This window comes from Passer domesticus, chromosome 3, assembly GCF_036417665.1.
Source record: "Passer domesticus isolate bPasDom1 chromosome 3, bPasDom1.hap1, whole genome shotgun sequence".
Taxonomy (NCBI): Eukaryota; Metazoa; Chordata; class Aves; order Passeriformes; family Passeridae; genus Passer; species Passer domesticus.
Window position 1 is genome coordinate 113,715,145 of NC_087476.1, and position 24,855 is coordinate 113,739,999.

General features: G+C 49.5%; 2 protein-coding genes across 8 annotated transcripts; one reads left to right on the forward strand and one right to left on the reverse strand.

Moving 5' to 3' along the window:
• The first annotated feature begins 1,433 nt into the window (after positions 1–1,433).
• Positions 1,434–10,569, forward strand: OVOL2 (ovo like zinc finger 2). The gene is made up of 4 exons (XM_064415249.1): positions 1,434–2,355; positions 2,953–3,143; positions 5,303–5,492; positions 8,249–10,569. Exons 1-4 carry the CDS (start codon positions 2,256–2,258, stop codon positions 8,557–8,559), a joined length of 792 nt encoding a protein of 263 aa, XP_064271319.1. The 5' UTR covers positions 1,434–2,255; the 3' UTR covers positions 8,560–10,569.
• A 197-nt stretch (positions 10,570–10,766) lies between these two features.
• Positions 10,767–18,180, reverse strand: MGME1 (mitochondrial genome maintenance exonuclease 1). 7 transcript variants are annotated; one of them, XM_064415243.1, is made up of 6 exons: positions 18,041–18,180; positions 16,780–16,939; positions 14,754–15,358; positions 13,858–14,080; positions 13,301–13,433; positions 10,767–12,130 (listed from the first exon to the last, which is right to left on the reverse strand). In XM_064415243.1, the coding sequence occupies exons 3-6, from the start codon at positions 15,274–15,276 to the stop codon at positions 11,996–11,998; spliced, it is 1,014 nt and encodes a 337-aa protein (XP_064271313.1). In that variant the 5' UTR covers positions 15,277–15,358; positions 16,780–16,939; positions 18,041–18,180; the 3' UTR covers positions 10,767–11,995. The 7 variants fall into 7 exon arrangements, with proteins under 7 accessions (XP_064271313.1, XP_064271312.1, XP_064271314.1 ...); XM_064415242.1 differs by lacking the exon at positions 18,041–18,180 and adding an exon at positions 17,867–18,003; XM_064415244.1 differs by lacking the exon at positions 18,041–18,180 and adding an exon at positions 17,134–17,408.
• Between the last annotated feature and the right edge of the window lie 6,675 nt (positions 18,181–24,855).

Here is a 24,855-nt window from a genome sequence, read left to right on the forward strand (position 1 = left end):
GGGTCGTGCTGTGAGCACGCTCCTCAGGCTCCTCCAGGTTAGGAAATACCAAGGAATGGTATTTGTAGCAAAGGCAGTATGGTTTTCCTATGGGCTCTGGCCAAGCAACGCCAGCCATCAGCAGTCTGCATTTCCACCTGGTGGCTCAGCACGTAGGCAGCCCACTGCCACTGGAATGCTCCTTCATGGAGCTGCTGCCTCTCCACGCAGCTCCTCTTGCCTTGCCAGAGGCTGCAGGACTTTCTCTTCACTCTGTGTCTCTGTGGTGCTGGGCACACCTCAGCCCTGACCACTCGTGTCAAGGCTCCAGAGCTCATGATTATAATAATAATAATAATATTATTATTATTTTTATTATTGTTGTTGTTGTTACTGTTATTATTCCTGATTCAGCCATGCTTGTAACTGCACGTCTGACTTAGAGCACCCAGTGGAAGTGGAGTGTGTGCTCCAGGACCTCATTAAATGAGAACCTCAAAGCAGGGTTTGAGAAAGCCCAGATGACAGTGAAGTCGTCTCAGCGAGCTCTTGGCTTGGGAGCGCTCTGATTAATGTCATTTGGTACCTCTTTCGGCTTAAAAGACAAGGAGTCCTTAAAATAAAAGAAACCTCAAGTTGAAAGCACTGAAAAAAAAAATCAATTAAGCCCCACATAGCTGTATTTTGTCCTGGAGCAAAATCTCAGACACAACAGAGAAATTACATAGCCTGAAAGAGAGAAAGGGAAGGTTTTTTGTGCGGTCTCGCTGAGGTATTGCCCGGAGCCATGCTGAGGTGGCTTCCCACCTGGTACCTGTGGAAACTGTAAATTCCCCACAGGAGCAGGGGGAGCGAGTGTGTGCTGGGATACCCTGGTGGAAATGCAGGCTGCTGGAAGAGCTCTCGGGCAGAGCATCGCCTGATGTGGGGCTGGAGCTTTGCCCCTGGGGCTGCACAGGACTAACGGGGGCATTGCAGCCAGCGCAGCTCTTTCATCTGGCCCTGATGTCTGAAGGCGAGCTCCTTCCAGAGGCTCCAGCCCCTGCAGTTAAATCTTGGTCTCCGTGAAACCGACAATGAGACTCCCATCAATTCCCCCGGGGCGTGCTCTGCCCTGCGGAGCAAAGCGGCTCCCCCAGGGAGGAGTGGCTCCCCTTGGAAGGAGCGGGGAAGCAGCTCCCGGTGCTCATTCTCTGCCGCAGGGATGAGCCTGGGGACGGAGGCACCAAGTGCGTTTCCACTGCTTTGAATAAAAAAGCAGATTGAACGGGGGACGGGAGAAGGAATCCCTGACTGTTGTCAAACACCCAAGGCCACGCCAGGCGCAGGCTCTGCTCTGCTCGCAGACTTCTTGTGGGTTTTCTTCTGTTTCTTTTGCTTCCTTCCCCAATACCCTAACCTCTTGTCTTTGTTTCATTTCCACTTTGGGAAGAGGGGGAAGACGACAAGAGGCAAATAAAAGAAAAAAAAAAAAAAAGGAGGGGGGGAGAGAAAAGGCTGTGACACGTCTTGAATTTTAAATCAATGACTGAAAAAGAATAAATTTATTTTTTTCTTTCTGAACAGAAGAAAAGCTAGTCATTAAGAAAAGTAATAAGAACTTTCTCTTCCTGCTGCTGCCCCGAGGACAGCTCGGCCTCTTTCCCGGCAAGTCCTCCCCTCGACGGGCAGTCCCGGGGGGTGGTCTCTGCTCGGTCCCCGTGGGCGGCGGGACCCGCACTCACAAATAGGGAGTAACCCCGGCCCCCATTCCCGGCAGGGCATCCCGGTGCGGCGGAGAGGGGCAGCGGCTCCGGCCCGGCGGGGGCTGCGGGGCTCCCTCCCCGGCTGGGTTTTTGGATTGGTTTGGTTCTTGGTTGTGTTTTTTTTTTTTTTTTTGGTGTGTTTTTTTGTGTTTTCTTTTTTTTTTTTTTTAATTTTCAGACGTTAAATTCTTTTGCAAACATTCATGCCTTAGGAAGGGCTGGAACAAAGCTCAGCTGCTCCAACCGGTCGGACAGGTAAGCAGACTTGTTGACACCGTTATGTTTGCAGCACGCATGCTCCTTCCCAAGTTTCCTGGTGCATTTTTCTATTCCACCTTATGAAACTTTCCTCCCCCCCCCCACCCTCTCCCCTCTCCTCCCCTCCCCTTCCCCTCCCCGCTGCTCAGCGGCTCTGCCCGGTGCGTGCGGTCCCGCTCCGCGGACGGCAGCGCAGCGCCCGCGCCCCGTCGGGCTGCGGGCGGGCGAAGCGGCCGCTGCGCCCCGAGCCCAGCCGTGCCCCCCGCCCTCGCCATGCCCAGAGCCTTCCTGGTGAAGCGCCGCAGCCCGCAGCCGGCGGTGCGCAGCTGGGATGGGCTGCCCGACGAGGAGAGAGCCGACACCTACATCCCAGGTACGGCCCCGCGCCGGCGGGGACGGAGGGAGCGGGGTCCCCGCGGGCCGCGGAGGGGCCGGGGGAGCCCCGAGGGGGCGGGCGGCTTAGAGAGAGCTGTGCGAAACGCGGCGGAGGGGACAGGGACAACCCTGCCCGGGCAGCGGCAGGGGTGCCAGCCCCGCCGTGCCCGGCAGCGTCTCCCACCCCGGGGAGCCCCCGGGAATGGCGGGGCGGGGAGCGGACCGGGGGGGAATGTGTGTGTGTGTGTCCCTCCGGGAAGGTGGGAAACCTCGTTTGCATGAGAAAGGTGGCTGGGGGAGGAGAAGGAAGGACCCAGGGCGGGGTGGGAGGGGGGTGATGTACTCCTGGCCTCCCCCTCTCCGCCTCCCGCTCCTCCTGCCCTTGCCCGGGGTATAACGGGAAGGCGGCGGAGCTGGCTTGTTTGAACTTTGGGACCGTTCGTGTTTGAGTTTCCGATTGCAGCGTGAGCCGGGGATCCTCCCCCGCCCCAGCGGCCCGCCCGCAGGTTAAACACCGGGGCCGCCCGCCGCCCCCTGCCCGGCCCTGCCCGCGGCTCCGGGGTCCCCCCGCTTCATCAAAGCATGCCCCTTGCAGGCGGGATCGGCTGCGTGCTGCTGGGCTACGAGGACAGCTGCAGCCTGGAGAGCAGCGGCAGCAGCGGGACCCGGGACGCCGAGCCCAGCGACCCCCCGACGCCCCAGCCTGCCCCCGGCGAGCTGGGCACGGGCGGGGGGATGCTGCTGGACCTGGCCGTCAAGCGGCCCATGGTCAGGTCCAAAATCAAGGTAACCGCCCGCACCCCAACCATCCTTCTCTGGCAATGGGGTGACCCCTGTTCAAGGTCAAGGCCTGGCTGCTTCCTGGGGACGCCGGGTGACAACAGTCCCTTGGGCTCTCTGTGCTAGTGGTGACAGCCTGCGAGAGCAGCCACATGTAGGATGGCAGCGGCAGGGAAAGCCTCGTAAGCGATGTGCCACAATCTTCCAGTGCCCTTTGCCTTCTCTTATCCTTGCCTGGGATGTGCTGCCCCTGACCTGCTTGGCTCGGGGCCCGCAGGAGCTCTGCACCCAGCCAGGAAGGACCAGCCCTGGCAGCTAGGAGTCATGCCCCACGGTGCGTGGGTGGATCTTGTTCCTCAGCGTGGGGCCTCCTTAAAAGCTGCCTTCTAGGTTGTCCTCAAGCCTTCACCAAGAAGGGCTGGGTGACCCTTCACGCTGTCCCCCTCCCACCATGACCCATCAAGAAAGCAGCCAAAGGTTCTCCTCCACAGCTGTGAAAGAGCATTGCCACCTTGAGGTGGAGCCGCGGGCTTGGGTGAAATGAAGCAATCACCTGCTCACCGCCTTTGCTGAGGAGCCTCTGCTGCGAGGGCAGGAGCTCTGGCTGCTCCCTGGGCACAGCCAGCAGAGCAGCGCAGTGATTCCCCTCCCGAGGCTGAGAAGCCGAATTGCTCACGGTGCCTCGTGGTACCTGAGAATTCAACACCGAGCGAGTGCCGGACAGTGCCACGTCCCTCTGAGCATCCAGGGTCCCCTCGGCAGAGGCAGAGCCAGGCCACCCCAGCGCTAGGCAGAAGGAGATGTGTTTACCGCTGGTAGTTAACACCTCGTTAAACCCTGGCTGCTGCTTTGCTGGATGGAGCTGTAAAAATCACCATTGTCTGTGCCGGGCTGACAGCTTTTCAGTCACCGTGTTCTGAAGTCTCATGATTAGGTTTCACCCCGATTATATGCAGCTGCTTGAGGTGGAGTCACAGCCCTGTTGCCCAACAGATTCTTCCCAGATGGCTCCCCCTCCAGTTTCACACCTCGTGGTTTCACAGCTGCCGGGTTTTTTTAATCTTTCTTTACAATTTCGAGTAGCGTTGCTTCAGTAGTAAGCACAGGAGGAGGACAGGGAAAAATAACTGGCTCTTCAGGAAAAAGAGACCCCAGAGGTATTCCTGTCTTTGTGAAAAGCCCGCCCTGCTGCTGTTTGACTTTAACCTATTTTGTATAATTTAACCTGGGCTGTTTGTGACTGTCACAGCAAAACCTTTCAGCAGAGCTGGGTTTTTCAGCCGATGGATGTGTGCACGTGGTCCTGTCTGCTCTGCTGGCTTTCCCTCATCCCTGGCATCTAACAGGGGGCATGTCCCTGTGTTCCACCAGGAATAATTAAACCAGCAGCCCAGTATTTACATTTTCCAGACATTAAGCCTTGCCTCTGAGGAATGATCTTCCCAGGAGCTGAATCATCAGTGTCTTCTTTAGTCAAATTATGTCATGGTGTTGGCACATTGCTTTTGGTGCTAGGAGTGGGAATGAGATTACCCCCTAATGTCACTTTAGGAGGTTAATTTAGGCTGTTAATTAACGAGACTGGGACACTTACGGGGCAAGATTAGGGCCATTGTTTCAGTCTCTGCTGAGTCAGCACAACGTGCCTTGGGTTTATCTCTCCAAAACCACCTTTTTTATCACTGCTGACTGGTTTTTGAGGGACCCGGAGCAGTTGGAGGCGTGACTAGTGAGGGCAGCACATAAAACAATTCCCCGGCGCCAGAGAGGACTTCCCTACTTCCCTTCTCCATCCAGGCTATCAGCTGAGTGCAGGAGCAGGCAAGGTGCTCACAGCCTAAGCCCTTGTGTTCAAGGATGTAGCTGGATAAGGGTTGCTACCCCTGGAAGGAAACCACTACACAGAATTTGTTTTAAGCCCTGAATCCAAGCTGGCCAGAGATGCCTCAGTCCCAAACTGTGCACATGAAGTTCCCCTACCTGATTACAAGGAAAGCGTGGAGGTTTCACCCAGCAGGAAAATCTTGGATACTTTCACTTTTCATTTCTAATATCTCCCCCCCCTTATTTTTTAATCTTTAATGCCACAATGAGCCCTGCTTGGTTTGCTTTATTCCTTCTGTTGGCCCATCCCAACGCTCACGCAGTGCTCTCCCACTCCCCAGTTCACCACTGGCACCTGCAGCGACGCTGCCCTGCATAGCTGCGAGCTGTGTGGCAAAGGCTTTCGCCTGCAGAGGATGCTCAACCGCCACATCAAGTGCCACAGCCAGGTGAAGAGACACTTGTGCACCTTCTGTGGAAAAGGCTTCAACGACACCTTTGATCTGAAGAGGCATGTCCGGACCCATACTGGTGAGAATGTGTTCCCTGGGGACCTCCAGGGAGAAGGGGTGGGATGGAACAAGGACGAGGAGAGGGTGAGGGCAGCCTGGCGAGATCATAACACGAAGCCCTGGTTAAGAACATTTGCCAAAAATAGTGGGGGTGCCAAAAATAGTGGGGACCCCCCGGATAACCTGCCTGGGATAACCAGTGAATCCCTGCAGTTGTCCTGCTCAGCGGGGAGTGGAGGCAGGAGCTCCGTGAAAACGCTTTGCCCTCTAGAGGCAACGAGCAGCAATTTCCTGGGAATTTTGCTGTTGAGAGCCTTCCCAGCTGACTGCTGTGCAGGACGGGATTCTGGCTTGGTCTTGGAAATGTCTGGAGGAAGGAGAGTGTGGTTCATGCTGTGCCTCCCCCAGGCTGCAGGATGTGCTGTCCATGGCCACTCTGCTGAGTCCATCCCAAATCACAGTGGTTGTGTTTCTGTTGCCTCAAATCCAGCTCACTTTTCCCAGTTCTTACCCCAGCCTGGAGCAGGGAGAAGGCTGCCAGTTTGATTGGCTTTTTTTTCCCTTGGTGGAAGCAATGCCTTAAATATACATCAGCCCCACCCTCTCCAAGGGCAATGCTTCCTGGTGGGCTCAGCAGCTTTCGCTTTGCACTGTTGGGCATCCAGAAGGTGCATCCACCACATCTCACAGGCACGTCCCATCTTTCCAGATGTGTGGTCACTCAATGGGAGCTGGAGATTATTTGGGCTTGCTCTGCAGAGCCCCATTAACCAGGTGAACTGCTAGAAGTGACACAAGGATGTTGGTAGGAGCTGTATCTTAGTATTGAAGCCCCCAAAAGCAATGACACCTGTTTGGGTGGGAAGGCACTGCCTGGAGCCAATGTTTTGGGCTGCCTGGGTTTGTTTGCAAAGCTTTCGTGTGGGAAGGAGGGCTGCCACTGGGGTATGGCTGGAGTGTGGAGTCAGTGCTTCCAAAAGAAGCGATTTTTCAAGTTGTCTCCTCATCAGAGAGTCAGAAAATAAGTCCAAGAGGGTCTCTGGTCAGAATGAATTAAAATGATTCCTAAATGATTTTAAATGATTCCTAGGTGATGAAGAGGTTCCCACAGCCCTAATGGGCTGTGCCATCCTGGCACTGCCCTTTCTGTGCTTATGTTCCTGTCTGTGGAGTGCTGGAGCAGGCACCAAGGATGGTGGGGGTTTAAATTTCCTTCAAATGAGCATGAAACTGCTTTTTGTGTGTGAATTCTAATGAAGGTTTGGGCTTTCTCTCCAACTGCAGTTTAATGGAAATGGAGCAATTTCACAGCAGCAGGCATTGGGAAACTTTTTTCTTGATAGTTTAATCTGGTGCACTGGGATGACCTCTTTTAACTAAACAAAAATGCAGTTGAGATGCTGCTTATTGGAACTTCTGATTAGCTTGGGTTTCTGGTAGGTGGATCAGGTCCTGACTGGTAACTTAATGCAATCACAAAATTACAACTGTCTGAGCAGACCAATCTGGTTTACACATTTCTGCCTGGCTCATCATAGGATCTTCCAGACCCTGGCATTCCACCTTCCCTGGGGAAAAGAGGGGATTATGTGACTCCTTATATCAGTTTTAAGGGTGGTCTTTGCTTGGAAACTAACTGATCTAGTCTAGTAAGCAGAATTCCTGCTGGTTTGGGTTCTTTCAAGTGTTGCTAAATTCTCAGCTCTTTAAGCACTGGGGGAGTTGTTGTTAAATCAGTGTTGATTGGTGGTAAAATTGATTTTTGTGGTGTTGGTTGTCTGGGCTTTCAAATCAAAAGCCAGTTTCTTCTCCCTCCTCTGAAAACACACAGAGTTATTTCTTTCATCTTCCTGCGTTTCTCTAGAATTTGTAGTCTCAGTCCTCAAAACTGTATGATATGAAAGCACTTGGGAGCTCTGGACATTCACAGCTGTTCACTGAAGCCTCGTTAAACCAAAAGAGAATAATTGAAGTCTTACCAAGACAGAAGTTTTCATTCATTATAAAAGCTGAAACGGATAGTTTTACCTAATCAGATGATTTCAAATTGTCAGGGGTCTAAAATAAGTTTTGCAGAAGTTGTTAATGTCTGCCTTAGGACCAAACCACTGATGGGCATCTGTTATCCTCAGCATCTGCTGAGGATAACACTCCTAGGTTTTCTATGCCTAAATATATAAACCCATAGCCTGAAAGGAGGATGTTTTGTTTAGAGAGGCAGCTCCTTGGGCTGCTGGATACCATGTCAGCAGCTGATGTGTCAGAGCCTTGCTCTTGGTTGGCTGTGGGAAACAAGACACAGGTGACACAACAGGTGACACAACAGGTAACATATTGTATTTGCAGGGACCCTCGTGGCAGGGAGGAATGATGCATCCGACTCCAAGTTCTCAAATGGCTATTCATTACTTTATGAGACTATATCATATTAAAGAATACTATATTAAACTATACTAAAGAATACAGACAGGGTGTTTACTGAATGTTCAAAAGCTAATAATGAAAACTTGTGACTCCAGAGTCGCGACACAGCTTGGCACTGATTGGCCAAGGAGTGAAAACAACTCACACCAGAACCCAGCAAAACAATCACCTGTGGGTAAAAAAATCTCCAAACACGTTCCACACGTGAGCAAAACACAAGAAAATCAAACTAAATAATCATTGTTTTCCTTTTTCTCTGAGGCTTCTTAGCTCCTTAGGATTAAAATCCTGGGCGAAGGGGTTTTTCAGAGAGTGCCAGTGCCACAGTAACCCTGCCTTTCCCCGCTGCAGGCATCCGTCCCTACAAGTGCGAGGTGTGCAACAAGGCCTTCACGCAGCGCTGCTCGCTGGAGTCGCACCTGAAGAAGATCCACGGCGTGCAGCAGCAGTACGCCTACAAGCAGAGGAGGGACAAGCTCTACGTGTGCGAGGACTGCGGCTACACGGGCCCCACGCAGGAGGACCTGTACCTGCACGTCAGCGGCGTGCACCCCGGCAGCGCCTTCCTGAAGAAAACCTCCAAAAAACTCGCAGCTGTTCTGCAAACCAAACTCAGCCCCGTCCTGCAGAGGAACTCCAAAGAGGACGGCAAGGACGAGTGACACGGGCGGCGCTCGGGTGGCGCTCAGCGGGAATGAAGTTTACATGTAGGACTACGTATCTTATTTTTTTAAGAACAATTTTGAAAGAAACGCCTTTGAAATTAAAGGGATGCTTTCTGTTAACTGGACTTTCTTGATTTTGGTAAAACCTCAGCTTGACAGAAATATTCCCATTTGTGATGGAAACATCAGACTTTTTTTTTTAATCTGGCCAATAAAAACGGAATGCTTGCAAAGGCTGTCACCTCTCGGATGGAGTGTTTACTGAGCTGACATTTGGGCAGCCTGTTTTCTGTTTCAGCTCTGCCACAGGTCTGAACACACCTGACAAATGAGTTCACCTTTCCCCAGGTGTATTTGTGTTTTGTAAAGTTAATAACTGCTACCTCCCATGCCAATTACCTATGAGAGGTCTGGGTGAAAAGTGTTGGGTAAGAGCGCTGCTGGTACACGGCTCTATGCAACATTAATTGAAGTGCCTTAATAACAGGAGTGCATTTTATCATCTAATGAGTTACAAAGTGCAAATACCCTCAGCTCTGCCCCTTTGCAGTCTGCTAACAATTTCTGGAAGTGTGACCCAAGGTGAGTAGAAAATCTTCCCAAAGATGCAGAACATTTTCTTTTCAAAGTTTCTCTACTAGCAAATGGCATTATTCTAGGGCAGACTTTGGTTGTGTCTTAAGTACTTGAAGCCATGAAGTTACTGTTATTATGTTGATATACAAGTGAAATCTTAGCTCTGATGTTCCTGGACTTGCTGTGCTCACTTGGAGGATTATTACATCTTTTTAACATACACCAATCGCAACCCAGAAACCCAAAGAAAGTACTGTAATTACTTGAAATTAAGTATTTTCTGTCATGATGAAATGCAATTTTGTGCATATTTTATGGTGTGTATGTTTGGGTTTGTTTTTTTTTTTTTTTTGTCTTTTATATTCAAGTGCCTGTTCATTAATACAACAATGCAGTGCAAAGGGGGACTGAGCCTGTGTCTGCTTCAGGAGATCAGTGCAAAACTGCAGGCACCAATCTGGCTGCTCCTCTGTGACCATGCCAAGTGTAGAAGGCTCCTCCCACCTAAAACACCAAGTCAGGCTTAGCCAGCATTTTCACAGTCATTGCTGCTAAAATGAGACATTTTGAGCAACTTTGCAAGAAATGTAAAAAAAACCTTTTCAACTTGCTTCAGTTTTGTACAGGCACCTGCTTGGGTTTTTTGTGGGGAAAAGGTTCTAGGGGTCTTAAAGGATTCCTAAGGATGTTAATGCTTTATTCAGCACAACTGTTGGTGCTCAAGACCTTGAAAATGAGGATAATAAAGTGATGCTACTGTGTTAAGAACAAACTTATCCTATCTAGCAGGAAAGTTTGTAGAATACTTCAATACATGGGAAGTTGCTGGGGAGAAAAAAAAACATCTGAGGTAAATGAGAAGATCCTGACTTTGCAGAAAGCTAAAGCTTGTACACTGACCCCCATGTCTTATAACTGAGCAGTGTGAAGGGAAGGTTGCTCTCTCTGCAATGGGATTAATGTTCACCTGACTGCATGGGATGTGTGCTCAGCTTTGCTGAAACCTCAGCCCTTCCCCTGGCTCAGCAGGGCTGGGGCTGAAGCCCTTCCTCTCCAGCCAGAGACAAGTTTTGTGTGTGTACCTGTGTGCACGGGTTGGGTTTTTATCCCTCCTGCACCACGTGTTGCTTTTGCTCTCCCTCCAGTGTCACTGCCACAGCACATCCCTGCTGCCAGAACCACAGGCACAGTGAGCTGGGCACAGAAAGGATTCACAACAAAAAGAAAGGGAGCAGGTAGCAGGGAAAAAGCCATCCTGGATGGAGAGCAAAGCCCTGGGAAGCTGGATGTCAGAGCTGAAGTAACTGCCCTGGCTGCCCAGCAAGTTTTTCTGCAGAGGACAGACAGTGCCTGCAGCAGTGCCCGGGGTGCATCACTTTAACAGTCTGGCACCTTAACTGAAACTGGTGACAAAGTGTCTTTGGGTTGGTGTGACACTGGTGACAGGCACCTGCCAGTCCTGGTACAGGACAAACCAGCTTGTGCTGCTCCAGCAGAGCTCCACAGCTCAGCCAGGGATGCAGCAGCCAGGCTTCAGAAGTGCCAGACCCGAGTGACTCCCACCACTGCTGTCTTTTGGAGGCTGGCTGCCTCCTCCTGGCTCTCTGAGGTACAGACTCAGCTGGGACTTAGGTTTACAAACTGGATTTACTGGCAGCCTTCCTCAGGCACGGGGTTCTGGCTGATTTTCTTGAAGCTTACACATTGGTCATAATTTTATTTGTAAGCTGCAGTGTTATTGTGAAAACTCACACATACAATTCATGGAAGACAAAGAGAATGAAGAAAAAATAATTCTAGAACAATACTGCCTGACACGATCAAGGCTTATTCTCTGCTTTACAGACTTGATTTTATATGCTTCAAAAGTAAAAATTCTGTTTCAAAATGTTTATTCACAAACTTGTTTGGAAAAAACAACCAAACAAAACAATAAAAAACAAAGAGAAACCCATAAGAAACAGACCCCAAAACCCAACCAGCAGCTCTTCATCCCTCAGAAGGCTCTGCTCGACACTGTGATGGGCTCCTTGTTGGCTCAGGCCCACAGCAGAGTCAGGAGAGCCCAAGGCAGTGGCAGCACAGAGCTCCCAAGGCAAGGCACACAGCCCATCCCACAGACCTCTTCTGTGGGCTGGGTGTTAAAAAGCCTCCAGGAGGAGCCAGTAGCAGCAGCCAACATTCCCACCTCTCAGAACACTTGCTGGAAATTTCTGGGAGTGCTGGCTCCAATTCTGCTCCTCTCTTGCTGAGCCACTTCTCCTAAGTGGCCACTTTGCTGTACTATTCTAAATAAGAACTAATGAGGACTTTCATTGTAACTCTCAGCACAGGTTTTCCAGTTGTAGCTGTAAGAAAAACCACAAATAAGAACAAGCCTGATGATGGCATGAGCAAGAACTGACTGAAACCCAGTCTACTATATCCACTTCTTAACATTTGCATTTCTCTCAGCTCATACATCTGAGATATTGTTTTGCTTTAGTTCACCAACTTAATTTTTAAAGACATAGTTCTGCAACTTTTTTTTTCCTCAAAAATCACAAAAGAAAGATGATCAAGCAGTTTTACTTGATAGTAGAAACTTCTACCAACCCCAGGCTGTATAAACTGTGTGGGATAAAAAAGAGAGGCCAAATAAGTTGGGGTTTTTTCTGCCTGGACCACTGATGTCACCTACAATATAAGGAAATAGATATTCCCTATTTGAATGTTACACACCTTTTTGGGCGGGGAGACAGGGGAGCCCTGGTAGTAAAATATTAGCCAAAGTCACTCAAATAAGAACATGAAAGTGGTACATTTAAACAAAAGATTCTTCCTTTGTCTCTGGCCACTTGCTTGTGCTTAGTGTGGGTCAGTTTTTGTCCTTGTACTCCTCCAGGCGCAAGAGCCACTTATTCCAGTACTGAGAGCACAGGTCAGGGTCCATGAAATGCGGGTGTGCCGGAGAGCCGTCCTTGTAGGCGACCACAATGAGCCCACAGCGAACCTGCAGCACAAACGGGGCTGTCACAAACCCTAGAGCTGTGCAAGCCCAAGGGCTAAACCCCACTGCAAAACGTCCTCCTAACATACACATCTCACAAGAAACGGGGAATAAAAAGGGACAATAGTTTACCATAAAATACTTGGAGACCTAACATTCAAATGCTCCAAAATCCCCGAGCCCAAAGCTGGGTAACTCCAGTGAAAACCAGGGGACATGAACTCTGAGGATGAGTGATATTTAAACCCTGCAGATGCCAGGAAAATTGTCAGAGACTGAGGAGTTTTTGGCTGGGGCCATACAACCAGACTGATGCCACCCTCCAGCTTCAGTCTGGATAGAAATGGTTACTTAGGTATGTTCTGACATCTTTCATACCTGACAAATCCCAAATCCCAAACAGCCACTGGCAGTGGGGGCAGCAGGAAGCTACTAGCAGAATTCCAGCCCATATTTCACTCTGTCAGGATCATGTCTGTGGACTGCTTGTGCTCCCTGACCTCTACAGTATCCTAGAAAGTCCTATGCACAGCATACAAATTACTCTGCTCTCTTCTGCTTATTTTCCCCCTTCAATATCTGTACTCAGGTAAAAATCCTTCAGGCCAAGCAGGCAGGCTAGAATTGCTTTTGGAGTCTTCAAAAACATTATTCCACAGTCTTCTGATAAAGTGATTCCCAACACATTGCTTTTTCCTGAGGAAGTACAGCTTCCAGACACCAAGTGCATCCCTAGTCCCTCATTTGCCAGTGGGACACAGCAAGACAGGATGCAGGCAAGACCCTCCCACACCACTTTCTTGTTTGCAGGTTCTTTTGCTTTATTTCCTCTCCTGCCCCTTCCTACTCTTGACACAGGCAAAAACCACACAGGACTGAGCACAAGGGATTGCCCACATGCCAAGTACCTGGGAGTTCATCTGAGCATCCCTTGGTCCCACTGAGCACTTCCTTAAACCACTGAAAATTCCCTACTGGCAGCCAAGGGCAGCAGGATTAGCAGGAGTAGTGGAATTATTTCACAGTATGGCATCTTAACCTGATCTCAGACTGGGCTCCTTTGTTACAAATCCTACCAACACTTCCACGATGGGCAGCAGGTTCTAAAGGCAGGAAGAAATGAAGATCACACAGGCATTGCTGCTTGTCTTGGCATGCAGCAGGCTTACTGACCTGGAAGTCATAATTGGCATCATGATTTATGGCTCCAATATATGCTGCAACCTGTAATGGGTTGTCATAAGTATTCTGCAGAGATGGCTTTGGCTTCTCGGAAGTTTTCCAGTCGATCACACACAGCTGGCCCCTGCACAGGAGAACAAGACAGGACAATGGTTTAAACTTAAGTTTAGTCTCAAGTAAGAAATAAGGGAGACAGCACATAAAGACTTTTCACTCTCAGCCTGTTTCCCCCTGATGTCACATTGCTCATTATTACGACTAAACAAGTCTCTTTCACACTGGCAGTTTAGATCCCAAAAACCAAACTAGAACTAGTTTACTAGTTCTAGTGGCAAACCTGCCACTGTTCCTGGAAATGCTGACGATTGCTTAAACCCGTCCCTTCTGCAGCAGGGAGCTCCCCACCAGGAAAAACAGCACTTCTGCCATGAGGATCATCCAGGAAAGTTCCTCCAGCCTAGAGCTCTGCCCAGCTTCCCCCAGCCACTCAACCACACCCTGGCCCCCACAGCATCCCCTGACTGGAGTTTTAGGGAAGGGCACCTCACCGATACTTGGCCACGCAGTCGACCAGGCCCAGGTACTGCAGGGTCTCGTGGTGAACTCCACTCTCCAGAGCCTTCACCTCATGGATGTCTTCCAAGACATGTTCCACACTGGATAAGTAGCCAGCCACGACATCATCTTCACCCTGGTCCCTAGCTGCTGTCTCCTCAGACAGGAGTATCGATTCCAAAGCTGAATGGAAGAGCTCTCCTTGGAGAAAAAGATCTAAGAAAAATGGGAAAACCCCCTCACATTTTAGACACTACTTTAGATTTGTATCCTACATATTCCACAATGTAACTCTTAAACCAGTCCCAGTTTTTGTACTTAAAGTCTGAGGGTGTGGAGAGAAGGGAAAGAAACAGAAATAAATAATCAATAGTGAAATTGGTATCCCTTATTATATTAATGCTTCCTTTACTTTTTTTAATCTCACTGATTACTCATACATACACTGGATAAACCAAACAGCTACTGAAAAACCTCACCATAACCAGCAGGACACATTGGTTTTTAAACACTCAGGACTGTGAGTTCAAAATGCCTATTTCCATCTTGTTACAAAGTAGCTTTGTAACTGCAAAGAGGCTCAGTAACATCATCTGGAAAATACCTATTTCTAATTAGATACTGGCAAATTGAGAACTAAAGGAAAGTCAGACAGGATTAAGCAAAGTAAGCCTACAGTCTGTCTCTCATTTCCCACAAATTTCTAAATCCATTTTTGTGGTCCCAGAACAAAGACCAGAGCTCAGGCTCGTTGGTAACAGGTACACTCACAACACACTCCCATGAAATGGAAACAACTCCATGGATTTCCAAACCACTTGGCCCACTGTACCTGCCAGCAATCCAAACTACTGCTTCTACTCTGCAATCACACCGTGCCTAGACTTACTTTTGGTGTACTCTTCAAATCCCTCTTTTCCAAGCTCCTCTATCATTTTCTGCTTCCATCTTTCCAGATAGAAGACTTGCTGAGGAGAGAGGGTTTGTTGAAGGATGCGGGTGACACTGGGCATCTTCGTTCTCTGCAACCCGATTTTCATGGGCACGTTTGGATCACTGCTGACAGGAAGAATTCTCTTGCTGGGGTTCATTAAAGGAACCCAGTTCTTGGGAGCTCTTGCCCCAGCTTTTACTGGAGCTGTGTGTTTAGCTGGTGGCCCATATAACAAGTTGTCTTCCTCAAGTATTGTCTCTGGTGTTTGGGCGCTGGTTTTGTAAGATGTAACAGAGTGGACCAAGTTCTTGTATTTTTCTTGGTCAACTTGGTCATAACTGTTTCCTTTTTTCCTTTTGCTATAAACACATGCAGAGGTAGACAGACACGTGTATGGGAACTGCTTTTGGCAAAATGGTATTTGAAAAAGCACTTCCAGGCTCCCTGGCTTCCTGGACAGGATCTGTAGGAATTGCATCCTGACAAGAAGTGTTTGTGAGCAGTTAGAGTTTTCTTCCTTCTGTCAACAACAGTCTGTGGGTTACCATATCTTTTTCTTCCTGTGGAAAAAGAAATTTGTGATTTACAGAGTCATAAAGCTCTGCCACCATCCTATTCTTGCAAAGAATTGCTATGACCAAAGTGTCCTCATTTACTCTGCATCACCTTTATTCTTCAGATAAATCAGATAAAAAAACAATGAACAAGGAAAAGAGGAAATGCTCCTGAAAAGAACAGCCTGCCAAATCTGAAACCTGAAACACTTGAAGATTTGTTGCAAGGAGCTCAAGTTGCATCACAGGACATCCCTACAGCAACAGTATCAGAACTGCCATGGAAGGAGGCACAAAAACCAGACCTGCCACAAACAACCCCCAAGAGGGGAGCGGGAAATCAAAGCTACACAGAGGACATTGAAGCCAATCCACTGCTCTGAGGTATTAAAACTCTTAAGCTTATAGAGAATGACCAACTTAAGGGGATTGTGGGGTACCTTACAGGGTATAAACCCACAACTTTCTTTTGTATCACTAGGAGAAAACAGACAGCAGCAGTATATACAATTGTGAGACTTGAAGCTAGAAAAGGCAAAGAGAAACCAGATGCACTGCAAGTGTTTTCAGATTTAAAGAAATTTTTTTAAAGTCCAGTGTAAAATATAAACTGATCATCTGTCACACAAGAGTTTCCAAAAACGGGGCAGCTGATTAGAACAAGGCACCTGGCAGCAGCAGGCTGAGACCTTGGGCTGGGGATCCATAAATACTGTCCTTCAGCAGAGCAGGAAAATTGATCCCTTCCCTCCTGGGGCTCACCTCTGACTAGAGGTGCCAGAGCTGGGATTTCAAATAAAAGAGGAAAAGCATATTCCTGTGTGGCAGCATCCAAGCTCGTGTATTGCCAGGCTGCTGTTTGAGGATAATTAACAGGCTCATTAATGGTCACTGTGGACCTGCACTAATCAGAACAGAGCAAATGCTGGGCCAGTGGCTGTGGCTCTGTCACATAAAGCCACAGCACAAAAGGAAAAGTTTATTCTGGCTTTGTGCCACTGGAGGTAGCAAGGGGATGCCCGATTCAGCATAAATTCACTTGTAATAAGCTGCCCCCTCAACACCTTCCAAGGAATAAATTTACAGCAATCAGTGTTTTGAATCACGGAGCTATTGAGATATGGAATATTACGAGCTCCAGAGTTAAATTTAGTGCAACACAGTGCTTCAGTGACTAGCAGGAATTTTGATTTAACAGCCTTTGTTGTGCTGGGGAATATACCTGTGGAATTTCCAGTGGAAATGTTTGTGCAGTGTCTGAACAGAACCACCAGGAAAGGAAGAGTTTGCCAGCTGCTGTCCTGTTTTACAAAAGGAAAGAGGTTCTAGGGTTGCTAAGAAATAAGGAACCCTCGTGCCCTGCTGAATAAAGAATTATGTGTTCTTCAATAAATCACTAAAGTGGCACTTCTGTGCAGATAACTTACAAGGAAGAAATGGAGTGGTTGGGCTCTACTCTTGTACACAAAGAACAGAGTTTAATTGAGATTTCCCTCTGGGGAAGTGCCTCCCTTCTCTCTGAAAGCATTTGTGGTTGAAAACTGGCAGAATTCCTTCAAGTGTTGCATGATGAGCCACAATGGAGAACTGAAAAAAAATTAAAATAACTTGGAGCTAAAAAAAAAACCAAGAGGACTTTACTTTCCCAAGCAAGTTGACTTTGCAGCTCCAACAATAAATGAGCTAAGAAAACTAAGGAATTTTTTTTCCAGTATAGGAATGAGTGGCTTAACTGAAGGAAATAGAAACGTAAGGAAAAGTTCACATCTATAAAAACCTACCTCCAGCTGTGTTTTTGCATAATAACCAGTATGGCTTTTTCTCCACAGAAACCTATCCAGCTAAAAAAACCCCAAAACACTGGCATATTTCAGAGATAACAAAAAAGAGCACTCCTAAACACACCTACAGACCTGTTACCCCTTGTCCCTAATATGAGCAGAACAAATCCACTGAGGAAGGTGTAACTGTGTGTTCCCTGCAGTTTTCAAAATACATTATTGAACCTCTCCGGGTTAAAATACGCCTCCCTCTTTTGGGATGTTTAGAGCACCAAGAGAGACAATTCAGCAGCCCCGTTTAAAGCACAAGCCCACACTTGTGAACTTTACTTCAGGGTAGCTTCAGGCATCAGTTCCCAGTTCAAGCTCCATTCCCAGGTCAGCACTGGAAGGGAATCAGTGGGAAATAGGGCTGTAACACGAAGTCAGCGCTTCTGGCGATCTATGAAAGAGCTGGGCCAACACCAGTGACCACCAAGTGCCCTCAGGCAAATAAACTTTGTGCGTGTGCCTGAAAACCCCAGTGCGGGACAGCCCGCCCTTGCGCAGAGGGGGAAACCCACTCTGGACAAGGAGCCCCGCCAGACACGGGCATGGCCAGCAGCGGCAGCCCGGCCATGCTCGCTGACGGACCCGGGGGCAGCGTGGGCCCCGGGAACAGCGGCACCTTTCCTCTTTGCCCTCCCTGCCCTTCCCTCCCCTCAGGCCCTCACGACCCGCGGCCCCGCGTTACCTCAGCCGCTCTTCCCGCCACCGCCGCGGGCGCCACCGCGCAGGCGCGCCCCGCCCACTACCTCTGCCGTGCTCACCGCCCATGCGCCGCCCGCTGCCTCATGGGACTTGTAGTTCTCTCACTGCCGTCCCCCATCTCTTTCCCCTTCGCTGGAGCGGCCCGAGAGGGGTGTACCTGCTCCACATCGCGCTCTTTGGGTATTTTTTTGAAATGCTGAAAGGAAAACAGCCCAAATCTTTAAATGCAAGCCGAAAAGCTAAAGCGTTGCCGTGCCGTCTCGGATGAAGGCGAGCAGCGCCCTGCCCTCACCAAAGATGGCGAGCGCCCCTCAGGGGGTGTGGCGGCGGCGGCTCCGCCCGGGTTATATGAGGAGGAGGTGGCGGGGAGGAGCAGAAAGGGAAAGGTGCGGGGTGGTTGTCTGCGCCTGGAGATATGGCTCTGCTCCGTGGGGAAGCGCAGGACAAGGTGAGGCTGGCGGCCCGAGTCCGGCTGGGGCGGGCGCTGAGGGCGCAGCCGAGCTGGCCCCGCGGCGTGGGAGAGAGCTCCGCGCTCCCTGCGCCCCCGGCAGCGCCGGGACAGTGACAGGTTTTGGGCTTTTGCTCCGTTTAGGACTTTTTTAAAAGGAAGATAAGTCGCCTTACTCCTCGTGCCTTGGGCTTGCCGGGGTCCCCGGAGGGCAGGGGGCCGGAGCGGGCGGGTGAGCGCGGGGAGCAGCCCTGAGGGGAGAGGTGCGCGGGGAGAGGGCAGCGGGTGGGAGGATTAGAGCCGGAGCGGGAAGGAGGAAGAGCAGGGAAGGGCAGGGCTGTGCAGCCGCCGTGGGGCGGAGCGGGCTGCGCTCCGTGCAGGTGAGAGCCGGGCCCGGAGCCGGGCCTGGCGGGGCAGGGATGCGGGAGCAGGAGCTGGCCCCGGGTTAAACCTGCTCCTGCCCGGTGGGCCAGCTGCCCTGCTGTGCCTGGGACCTCCTGGCCGTGTGCTCTGCGCTGATCAGGCTGTCAGCTGTCACTTCACCTGCGCTGCCCCTCTGCCTTGCTTGTCACATCAGCAGCTTGGTCCTCCTTTCTCCGGAGAAGTGTTGAAGCTGTGGGTGCCGAGGAGCTTCGTGTCTTCCCTTTAAAGCAGCACAGGGGATTTCCTAATGTTAAGGCTCTCAACTTCTCAGGGGAAATGCAAGTGAAATGCTGAAGCAGGAACTTTGTGAATTAATGTTTATGTAGTGTAGACAACGATTGGCATTCTCTCTTCTGCTGGACGAGCTGCTTGGGTTAACCTACCCAAACTCCCTGGTTTAATAACTACCCTCAACACACCTTGAGAGGAAGGCAAGGCAGCCCTGTAAGAGTCAGCAAGCTGCCAATTTGCCTTTCATATTGTCACATCTGCATGTGGTTTTGCATTGTGACTAAGCTTCACTGGCAGGAAGATGACTTTGCTTTAAGCTGTTAGGTGTGCTGGAAATCTCTTCAGTCTGTGTTTTCTCCAGCTTTTTGAAACATGTATATTAACTAGAAATACACCAGCCTTTATTGACTTTGGGATAATTTCCTTTTCTCTGCCTGTTTCCCGTATGAATCTTGTTTTGAAACAGTCCTGAGTCAGTAAGACAGGCGAGAGTTTGTAGAGGAAGCATTTTTTTGTAGCTTGCTGTGAGCTGGCCAGTGCTTTCTTTTCTGCTGCATGTGAAACTCTTTGTATTAACGTGTCTGCCCTTGGAGAATAGTGGAGGGGAAGGTCAAATATCAACTCTCTTGCAACATTTGGTAACTATTGAGTGTTTATGTGCCTTTCTAACTCGGACAGGAATATTTGCGGCAGGGGAAAATGTTGTCGTGGTGGGGGCTGGAGTAGGTTTAAACTCTGATGCTCAATGGACAAAGATTAGCCTGTTTTAGGTTGTAGGGCTCTCTTGGGATTCCAGCAGCACGGGGGAGGATAGAAATGCTCCTATCTTGTCTGTTCCTGTTTGGGCAAAGAAACAGCAACATGGAACTGGTGTGTGAGCAGTAGATAAAACTCGTGCCTATAAAGGAAACTTCATTAGGAATTAACTTAAATAGGAGCCACTGTTAAGTATAAACTAAAAACTGACCCTGAGGTGGCAAAGCAGGAGAGGATCAGGATATGTAGGAAGAGGAAGGGAGGGTAGGATAAAGGTGATTGAAAGTGCAGTGGAAAATAAGGTGTAATCTATCATGGGGGAGGAAAAGGCACTTCAGAATCTGAAGTGAGTGGTGGGATTTCCAAGCTAAACTTGAGTAAATACCTTGGTATTTCCTAATGTCGCTGCCTTCATGGTATTTGAAGGCTTCAGTCTGCAGTTGAAATGTTCTAGATCAAAATGCTAAGAGCATGCATTGTAGCACCTCTTTCAAAAATCAGTGGAAGACAAAATGTTGTGTCATGGCCTGGGACTTGCTGTTATCACTCACAAGTGGTGGCTCTGCTGGACAAATTCTGGAAGGAATTAAACCATACTGGATCTTGTGCTTAGCAAAAAACCTGCTTCTGCTTGCTGCTGAGCCTGAAATGAAGCAGGGAGATGAGCTGCTAGCAAGGTGCCAGCTCCTGGGCAGGGATAATGCCCTCTCAAGGACACGCAGCCTCCACGGAGCTGGCCCAGCAGTTTGGGAGGCGAAGCCAACACGGTGAGGCTGCCCTGTTCCTGACACTGCCTGCCACCAGCTCTGGCCTCACTGCAGCAGGTCAGCAAAGCCTTCTTGGGGAATGCTGACTGTGAATTGGGGTTTGCTGCTGCTGCACCGTTTCCATTTGAGCTGGGCCAGGAGTGCTCAGCCCCAGGCCGTGCTCTGTAGGCACACGGGGGGCTTGCCCTGCGTGGCCAAAGCTGTGCTTGACCCCCTCAGCTTGACCTCATGGCTTGGGTGGAGGTGTCCTGCGTGCTGCTGGAGGAACTGGGTGAGCCAGCAAGGCCTTTGCTCGGAATGTGGCATCCCTGAATGTTTATGGAGTCCTTCCCTCTGTCAGGAGGTGTGTGACCTGCAAGTCCCTGCAGAGAGATCCCTGTGGCAGGAGAGGGCCACTTTATTGCCCAGCCTGAGGCAACAGATGCTCTGGGTCTTCTGCTTCCTTGGCAAGCACTGCACTTGCTGAGGAATGCCATTTCAGAGAGACTACACTGAGCTGTTATTCCCTCTTTATCGGTGTTTTAAACAAAATAATTCAACCTTTGCATCACTGGAGTTCTTCAATTTGAAGTCACAAATTTGGAGAAGCATTTTCCGTAGCATAAGTAAGCAGTGCTTCAATTTTCGTGGTTGTGTGTAACCAGACCACTTCAGGGCTGTCCAGCTCAGTGTCAGAGTGGTGACAGCAAACTGCCACAAAGGCTGCAAAATCCAAGCTTCACATGTGCCCTGTAGTGCTGCATGCTTGCAGTGCACTTTCAGATGTCCTTTTAGTATCCTGATTAAAAGGAAACTTAAGCTGCTTGTGCTGAATATGACTAAAATGTAGTTCCAGCAGCTAATGCTGCTGATATCTGCTGGCCAGATCCTCTGGTGACTAATTCTGGGTGTCAAAACAAGGCCCTCTGGAACTGAGGGCTCTGCATAAACTGCCAGAAAACACTGTGATCTTTTAGTGCTCTCTGGAGAGCACCTAAACAGCTTTAATTAGAAAGCCTGCTCTGTAAAGAGTAATGGGTTTTAGGTAGTGGCAGATGTAATTACTTCTGAAGTCTTGTTTGTGGGCTGTTGCCTGAATGACAGCAGGGAGGTGATCAGTGAGGGGAGAAGGTTTTTAAAAGGTAGCTGACAATAAGCAGAAACCTCTGACATGTGAGCCCTTGTGGAAGGGCTCCTTGCTCTTCCAAGAGCCTGGCTATGTGGAAAACCCCTGGGTTAATCTGTCTTTGAGAACAAATACATATTTCACTAGCAGTCAGAAGTTGCACACAGTTGCTTGCACTGGCAGATTCTTTTGTTAGAATGCAGAAGTGACACCGAGTCATCCGGAGCTGATGCTAAACTGCAAAGGGTGGAACTGTAAAAGCAGCTCAGGCCTCTCACCAGAGCTGAGAGACTTCAGTGGCTGAGGGCATTTCCTCCCACTGGGTGTCTGCAAGCATCAAGATGTGTTTGCATTTGGGTGAGGCCTGATCAGAAATGTAATGTCACACATAAGTCTGGGTAGCTGATGGTCATCACTGCCTTGTGAGCCAACTTTTTTTTTTTTCCTTAGTATCTCTACCAAATAGAAAAAAAAAGCAAATGTTCTAAAATTCTACCTGGACTGGGCACAGTAATGGTCTCTGCTGTTTCCTGGGCTTCTAGACCAGGGGTTTATCATGGTGTCCTAATTAGTACCATAATATCTATTTATAGGCTTTCAGTCCCGAAACCTAGAAATCTTAACCAGTATGATGTCTGTGTTATTGTGAAGGGCTCTGCTTTGTTCTGATTTACCAGTTGGACAGGTGGACAGAATCTGTTCTGAACAGGGAGTAGTTTTGCTTGAATCCTCAAGAAACCCTAGGAATCCTGAAACAAGTCTCTGACGAGTCCTGAGTTTAGACGTGGGAGGTGTCAGGGAAGCTGTAACAGTTTCTGGAGTCACTGAAAACCAGAAGCTGCTTCTGGGGAGGAGAAATGAGAGTTGAAAGTGAGAGTACTGTGCTGGCTCAGGGGGAGTGTTTCAGTTTGCAGCCCAACCCAGCTGTTTCCATTCTGTGTCCTCTGTAACTATTTGGGCATCTGCTACCAGTGAGGAATAATCCTTTCCCAGCTGCTGAGCTTGGATTATATCCCTTGAGGGTATGGAGTGACAGACTGGTTTCTGGTAACTGGATGGGGAACCTTCAGTTCTCTTGCCCCACTGCTTGGAGTCTGGGGAGGAAACAGTGAGAGAAATGCTAGCAGAGAAATGCCTCTGGATATGAAGGAGCTGCCAGGGAGTGAAGATGGAGGGGTGACCTGGGAAAGCCTTGGGCTGGATGCCTGCTGTGGTAAAAGGACAATCCTGGGGCCTGGAGATGGATGTTTAATTCCTTTGCTCTGCAGAGCCTTCGTGTGCCCATGAGGAGGCTGGTCCCCATTCCTGCTTGTAGGATGGGTGCAGGAGAGATGGTGGCACGAAAGGTCCTGCGTGCAGAGCTGTTGGTGCTTGTGTGGGTCAGGGGTTGGTGTGAGGCATCTGCCGTGGGTGCTCCCTGAGTTAGTGCTTTACAGAGCTGTGCTGACAGCACTGGGGCTTCCTGCTTCCCCCCTTTCAGGGGACAAATGCTACTCCAGCACTTTTTGTCGGGAAACAAAGCACTCTCTCCTCCTGAACTCAGACAGTGTGAATGTTCCCTTTGTAGTCTGAGCCATGATTTTGTAATCCTAAAGGTCTCTGGCCTGGAGTTAGGAGCCCACAGTGGCCTTCACAGGACTAGAGCAGACTGGGGTCTTACAATCCTTGGTTTCATATACCTCTAGATCCTATTTGCAGTTTGTGCAGGGTGCCAGGAGATACATGCTTGTGACATGTTAACTGCTTTAATCTGATCAAGCAGGACCACCTAATGTTTGTGCTTGTCTGTCTCCTGTGTAGGCAACTACTAGGCATGGAGGGGCCTAGACAGCATCTGATCACAGGTTACTTTCTCCACAAGAAAGAAAGCAAGCAAGCTCACAAATTCAGGACTGTCTGATTTGTGTAATTCTTTCCTTAGTTTAGCTGAGAGGAAATGGTTTCCTTTGGCTTATCATACTTTCCAGACTCAGCAGTTCATATTGTTAGCACTGCTGATCCTGTTTGGACAGCAAATAGAAGTAAGCAGGATGTAAAACACTGGGGTCTGCATCTTGCTGCTTTGGCTGGTGGTGTTATCTGCCTGGGAAATGGGGAACACCAACCAGCTTGCCTTTCATTTGGCCACAGTGAGCTGTGCTCCCAGTGAAACTAATGCCTGACTGGTGGCCTTCTACCTGTCCTTCCTGCAGTGCCTGGGGGGCAGCTTCTGCTCAAGCCTGTGTCAGTGTGAATGTGTCAGTGACCTCTGAACTGTGCACCTCTGTTTGGCCTGTGCCTTCCTAGCAAGGACCAGAATTGCCTGCCTGCATGGGAACATAAGAGTCTGTCCTAACTAGTGACTGAGGGGAGTGATTATTGTTGGAGTCCCTGTAGAGTTTGGGGTCCCACCATGTCCTGTGGGACATGAACAGTGCCTGGGACTGCTAGGAGCTGTGCTCCAGGGCACGTTCTGTCAGTGTGCTCACTACCAAGGCCATGCCCAGGAAGGGCTAAAAGTCTTCTGTCCTTCCCATCTTCTGGGAAGCTTAATGTGCTTGCATGCAAGTTCATTCTATAGTTGTAAGGCTTAAAATGTTTTATCTATTACTTATCTCCTTTTAATTCTAGCTAACAGTGAGGATGCAGCAGACAGAAGTGTTTTTAGCATGGCTGGAGGGTGCAGTGCCTGGGGTATCCCTCACTTACACACGGCAGTCTGATCATAGGGGAGAGCAGTGGCAGGGGCAAATGCTCCCTGTCCTGGCAGCTGTGTCCTCTGCAGGCAGCCAGAGAGACTTGTCACATACCAGATCTGGGCTGCAGATGGCCAGCTTAGGGGAGGCATCTTCCAGAGCCTTATGGGAGCAAAGCCTCACCTTATAACCGGCAGCCTATCAGCAGTTCTTAGGCAGCTTTGCAGAGGCTTGAGGCAGTATTTAGCCATCTGTGATATGCTAGGACTGCTCAGATCCTGGCAGCATTTGACTGTGGGCTTGGGTGCTGAAGCTTAGTGTACACTGCAGAGGTAGGAGCAGGCTCCTGGTGTGGTCTGTGCTGCAGGGTGGGGAGATAGCAGTCCTGCTGCAGTTCTCTAGCCTGCTTTTCTGAGAAGGCCTTCAGAATTATCTCCAAAGGGTAACTTCAGCATTCCTCCTGGCTCTGATGGTTGCTCTTCAGCAAACTTCCTGTGTTGTGACCTTGATCTCTGGTGGTTTCTCCCTTATGCAGAAAACAACAATGATTTGTCAGGCTGCAGCAAG